General features: G+C 59.5%; 1 protein-coding gene across 3 annotated transcripts in view; it reads right to left on the reverse strand.

The window, feature by feature from the left end:
- Positions 1 to 3,263, reverse strand: part of Tacc2 (transforming acidic coiled-coil containing protein 2) — a 114,946-nt gene extending 111,683 nt beyond the window's left edge. For all 3 annotated transcript variants that reach the window (XM_048338095.1, XM_048338096.1, XM_048338094.1), the window contains exon 1: positions 13 to 3,263. In XM_048338095.1, the coding sequence (XP_048194052.1) occupies positions 13 to 3,062 (3,050 nt within the window). In that variant the 5' untranslated portion in view covers positions 3,063 to 3,263. The remainder of the gene's footprint in view (positions 1 to 12) is intronic.
- Between the last annotated feature and the right edge of the window lie 2,737 nt (positions 3,264 to 6,000).

The following is a 6,000-nucleotide window of genomic DNA, read 5'->3' on the forward strand; positions in this document are numbered from 1 at the left end:
TTATTCAAGTACCTGTCAGTGTTGAGCTCTTCTGGAACCAAGACTTGGGCCTTCCCAGGGCCGGCAGGAGCGGGGAGCTCGGGTCCTGGCTGCCCCCTGGTCTTCGGGTGCCCGGCGGGGCTGTCCCCTTGGGAGGCGGCTGCACCCTCCATTGGCTCAGTCTGATCGGAGCAAGCTGGGTCCTGACAGCTCCCCGGCGGCGCTGAGTCAGGAGCCACGCCGGGAAGCAGCCTCGCGGGAGCTGTTTCGGGCAGGACACCCGAGGCACGTGCCTGTGTCCCGGCCGTGCTCAGCGTGACGCCACCCTGGGCTCCCCCAGCAGCTCCTGTCGCCTTGCTGGCCTCCGGGGGACTGCCGGACACCGTTCCAGGGGCACAGTGCACGCTCGTGGTGCCGGCAGCAGCTTCCGGCTTCCTCTCACCCCCGAGGGCGTCAGGGCTCCTGGGATCACGCTTAGCCGTGGGCACAATCGAAGCATCCCCACAGGTAGACGATGCTTTTAGGGCACAGGTGGATCCTGGCACGCCTCCTGGGAGAGCACAGTCCAAGACAGCGTCTTCTCTGTGTCTTGCCAGGATCTCCAGGGACTCTTTTCCAGAAAGAACCAGCTCCTCTTCTCCAAGGATCCGGGGAGACACCCGGAAGTCATGGGTGCTCCCTGCAGGTACCCCCCGATCCTGCCCGGGAGAGGAATGACCTGAAGCTGATTTCTGCTCACCCCTCCCTGGGGACAAGGGAGCCTGGACTCCCGGCCCTGCCTCCCCAGATCCCTCTGGCCCCTCACTTCTCTCTCTTGGTGGGACACGAGTCACCCTCTCTTCAACACAGGCATCTGGAAGGTTCTGTGCCACAGCTGGCCCCATCGGACCGGGAGGCTCGTCTAAAGCGGCACCCTCGGAAATCAGATGAAAAGGCTCAGCCTCGACAGCCAGTTTGTGCTTCTTCTCCACCCAGAGTCCAGCAGGAGGTTCAGGGAGAGGAGCAACAGCCACTCCTTTTGTCCCTTCTAGAAGCTTCTCTGGGCTTGGTGGTCTGGTGAGGTCCTTCCCCACTGTACGCCTTCCGGCGCCTGTCTTTTCACTCTGGGATCGCTCAGCAGCCGGGGTTGCAAGCACAGACTGCTCAAAGATCTTGGTGATGTGTTCTCTGAAGTCAGGGAGCCCCGCGATCACTCTGGTCTGCTTGGAGCCGGGGCCCACGCTACCCGAGGCCCCTTTCCTTGCATCCGAAGAAGCCTGGACCATTCTGTCCTTGCTGTGCTCCGTCGCCTGGACAACCTCGCCTGCAGTGCTGACCTCCCTCACAGGGCCCGCTGCCGACCCGCAGAGCCTGGCGTCCACCTCCGGGGCTGCAGGTACTTGTTCCTCCTCGGATGTCTGCTCACCCTCAGCCAGAAGAGGCAGCCCGGCTTTGGGGCTTCCACTGCCAGCGGGCACCCCCGAGTGCCCCCCACTTGCAGATCCCGGGTGTAGGAGCGAGTCAAAGGAGCCAGCAGACAGCAGTGACTCCTCCGTGTGGCAGGGGCCTTTTGTAGAAATGGCTTGGGCTCCGTCGTCTTCGGCTTCCTTTCTAGCAGCACCGTCCATCCGCAGGTAAAGCAGGTCAGGCCCAGTGCCCTCAGGTGGCCCCCACGCCAGGAGCCTCTTTGAGTCGGTGACCGTCCCACGGGCAGAGCTCTCCCCAGTGCTTCTGGGAATCCCACCCGGCTCCCCAGCTGGCAGCAGGGCATCCTGGCAGCCGGGCGTGAGCTGCTCAGCTCGGCAAGGCTCACCCGGGTCGGAGGTGGGAGATTCGGCTCCAGAGGGGAAGCCGTGCTCCTCCTGAATGAAGTCACCCCTCAGAGCAGCCGCGGGGCCCTCGGGAGCCTGCTGCATCCCTGGGCCGCCTGGCCTGGAGTTCTCCCAGGTCTCAGCAGCCCTCACTGCGCCATCTTGGTCCTGGGCCGCTGGGGAATCTCCTGCATCCGCCACGGCTGGGCATTCCGTTTCCCGCTGCGGGGCTGGCACGGGTTGCCGCCTGTCTTCCTGGGTTTCACCACGTGCTTCTTTCTCTGGGGCACCCCGGGGGGGTGCGATGCTGAGGCTGGTAGGCTCTGGGACTGGCAGGCAGTGAGCTGCATCTTGGAACACCACTGAGTCAGGTGGACAAGGCGGGGCCTCCATTGTGTTTCCACTTGCCGTCTCTGTCTCACCCACGCCTGGGGGCGGGGGGCCCATGGGACCTGCGTCTTCGTGCCGGCTGCCTGTTTTCATGGCATCAACCAGCTCCTGTTGGGACTTGTTTAGCCTCTGCCCAGTGTAGCAACTTTCCTCCCCACCCAAGTTCTCGGCAAGAGAAGCATCTTTTAGGGTGTCAGCGGTAGCAGGTGAGACACTTACCAGCTCAGCACCATTGCCCGCTCCCTTTTGCCTATTCTCCCCTAGTACGGGCCACTCCTGCCCTGTTGGGGTTGATTCCGGCTGCTTGGAGGGAGTTGGAGCATCAGACTGACTACCTTTGGGGGCCTCATGTTGATGTTCCAATCTGGATGCCAGGTCCTGTCCCCCATGAGCCGGGAGTCTCGCATCCCTCTGAGGCTCCATGGGTGCGTGGCTTGGGGAAGGATGGACACCCTGGCTTTTATCATCCGGGTTGCCGGGATGAGCCTCTTTCTCATTTGCAAGTGGTTGGGCCTCTTCCCTGAGCGCATCCACGATGGATGCTTCAGGGTCCAACGGGGATGGCTGGAGGGGGATCTCAGCAGCTCCTCTTGTCTGGCTACTTCCCGCACAGGATGCTGCCCGCTGACACTCTTGCCCCACCCTGAACATCGTGAGGCTACCATCCACTGCTGAATTCTCCCGGTCACAGGGAGGTGACCTGTCAACTTGAATGTCCTGTCCAGCTCCATGGTGCTCCAGCCGGGAGGGTTGGCCAGGGGCGGGCAGCAAGCTTTCCCCACCACGAGGCCTTTTGGGAACCACGTGCTCACCACACCCATCTGGTGCCAGGGGCAGAGTGGGGTCCTCCTCAGGGAGTTTGTGTAGTGGGGCAGCTACATCGGCCACGTGGGATTCAGCCATCGGCGGCCACGGTGCCTCTGCTGACTGCGAGTCTGCGCTGGCCTCGTGTCCATTTCTGGATGGCTGTGCCGAGCCTGACCTAGCAGGGGTTCTGTTCTCTCCCTCACTGCCTGGCTTTGAAACCTCTTCTTGGCCCCGCTGTGGATTGGGCTTGCCGACACCGGCCTGAGGAGCTTCTTCCTCTGCGTTCACCTGATCTACACCACCACGTGTTTCTGTAGCATCTTCCTGTCCACGACGGGTCTCTCCGGATGACCCGCCTTCCTCTCTAGCCACAGTGGGGTGTTCGGCATCCTCAGAGGCCTTGGCTCTATCCTTGGACCCCACTGACCTTCTGGAAGTTTCACTTGAAGCCCCCAGATGAGCAGGGGGCCTCGGTGTCTCCTGGGAGACTGCGTGGCTCTGTCCGTCTTCCAGGGCTCTCCCTGCTCCTGGGGGTTCTGGACAGGGACTTGTCTGTGGCTCCCTTCTGGGCGCCCGTGCTCTCCTCCCAGAGCACCCAGCAACCCTCCCTGCACCAGCTCCGGGCTGGAGTCTGCGGAAACTGGCGCTGCCATCTCAGCAACGGTCTCCCTGGCCAGCCAGCGGGGTTCTCCTGTGGTGGCAGAACTCGGAGCCCCTGGATGTGCAGTGGGGCTTGGAGCTGGACCTGCTTCCTCCGTCTGGGTGAGTGGAGCAGACTCTGTACCCGCAAGCAAGCTTCCCGAACCCGGCTGGCTGCCCGCTGGCACCCGGACAAGTGGATGAGACTCGGCTCCTGGTGACCCTGTCTGTGAATGGCTCTGGGCATCTGTGCCACGCAGAGCCACGGCCGGACACGGTGGGTGATGTAGCAGCTCCGTGGGAGGCTCGTGAGCTCCTACCCGCTGCTGGCACCTGTCCTGGGTGGCAGTATTTGCTTTGGCGTGGTGGTCCACCCCTGAATCCTTGCTAGGGGGATGGCAGGCCCTGGGGAATTCCAAGTTGTCTGCCCAACCCTGAGGCGACGCCTCCCCTTGGCACAGCCCCCCGTCGGAGGCTCGAAGGACTGGGCCTTGTGGAACTGTGATTTCATCTGAGCTCCCCTTGTTCAGGTGGGTGGCCACAGGGTGGCAGGTGCTGCCCTCTGGGGGGGCACAGCCACCTGCACCCTCTTTCCCTTGGGACTTGAAGCCATCAGGCTGGTCACTCTGGCCACACGACTCCCCAGGAGGCCCCGGAGAAATTCCTGGCCACTGGTCGGTACCACTGGACCGCGTGTGGCAAGCTGCACCGGGAGCCACGGGCGCCGTACAGTGCGGAGGAAAGCCGGCCCGCGCGGGGGTGGCTGCCGCCCCCAGCTCCCCGGGTCCGCCGGGCTGAGGGTCCTTCTTGGGCTGCTGGGCCAGAGCGCCATCCTCCTGTCCTGCAGCGGGACTTGCCAAGCCACCTTCCGGGGAACACTCGGTGAAGGGCATGGAGGCCGAAGGGCGCGCCTGCTCCCGGGGCAGGGCTGAGCGAGGCGGCGGAGAACCTTCTGCGCCCCCGGTTTCCTGGGCGTGTTTCCTCCGCTCTGTCGCCTCCGAGGACTGGATGCACCGATCCAGGCTGGCAGTATTTCCAGACGCGGCGCGGGAGCCTAGGAGCCCAGCACTGCCAATAATGAAAACGTGGAATGTTTCATTGGTTCTCCACCAATGCCAAGGGCAGAGCCACATCACAGGCAAAATCATCCCCCGACCCCCCTCACACACAAGAAAGCCCACCAGACCCCCAGCAAGCCACACGCCACCCCCGTCTCCATGGCCAGTGCAGGCAGCACCAGCCATGCGGGCCGGGCCTGCACCTGTGCGTCCGCAGGGAACCGGCAACGCAGCCGCACATTCGCAGAAGCTGAAAATGCGGGGCGCCCAGGAGCTGTTCTAAGAAGAAACCATAAAGGGGGATTTAAGCCAATCCTGCATAAATTGTAGAGAGGCTCTCAGCGGTCCTGGGTTCCTTTGATGTTTTCAGGGTGGGAGGCAAGCACAAGTTGGTAAAGCTGTGCTTTGAAATAGAGATCTACTCTTAAATAGAGTGAAGTTGATTGTTCATATTTAACAGGTGGTAAAAAAGAGACATATTATAAAGCTCATTCTTCTTTAGCATGGAATTTGTGCTTGCGGCATGCATGCTCGCGTGTGCATTTACATACACACACACACACAGGAACTAAAATACCTCCATTTGTCTCAACGTGAACACAGTTAGCTGGCAATGTATGAAGAGAAATCTCTGAAACATGCAGGAAACTTGTAGCAATGAGGCTCAGAATTACAGCCACTAATAACCAACTACCTACTTACTGCAAAATAGTTTATCAGTTGTTACATTTGACAATGCGGCTCAATTCTATATAGTTTTAATTAAGTGAATTTTATATTTTAAATGTTTTTATCTTGGGTGGTATGGGTGTTTGAAATCAGGCCCAGTGCTTCCTAGGCAGGTGCTCTACTACTTGAGCCATGCCTCTAGCTCCGATTCATTGTTATGCTGGTCCTGGGACTTAAAAGAAGGGCCTGGGTACTATCCCTGAGCTTTTTTTCTTTTCTGCTCAAAGCTAGCAGTCTACAATTTGAGCCATAGCTCCACTTCCAGCTCTTGGCTGGTTAACTAAGTATCAAGGACTTTCCCGCTCAGGCTGGCTTTGAACCATGATTCTCAGATCTCAGCCTCCTGAGTAGCTAGGATTACAAGCCTGAGCCACTGGCACCTGGCTCTCCAAAGCACTTCTATTTTACAAATAATATACATCCAACACAAAGTTTGGGGAAAAAAGGGAAAATATATGGTACCTGCTTGCCACTTCCTGTATTCTGGACATTTTTCTTTTTGTTTTTCCCTTTACAATTTCTTGGGGTGGGACTGGACAGCTTTTGGTATTTACATAGCTCTGATTTTATGCATTTGTTATGACTATATATTTTCTAATATCCCAAGA

This window comes from Perognathus longimembris, chromosome 2 (assembly GCF_023159225.1).
Source record: "Perognathus longimembris pacificus isolate PPM17 chromosome 2, ASM2315922v1, whole genome shotgun sequence".
Taxonomy (NCBI): domain Eukaryota; kingdom Metazoa; phylum Chordata; class Mammalia; order Rodentia; family Heteromyidae; genus Perognathus; species Perognathus longimembris.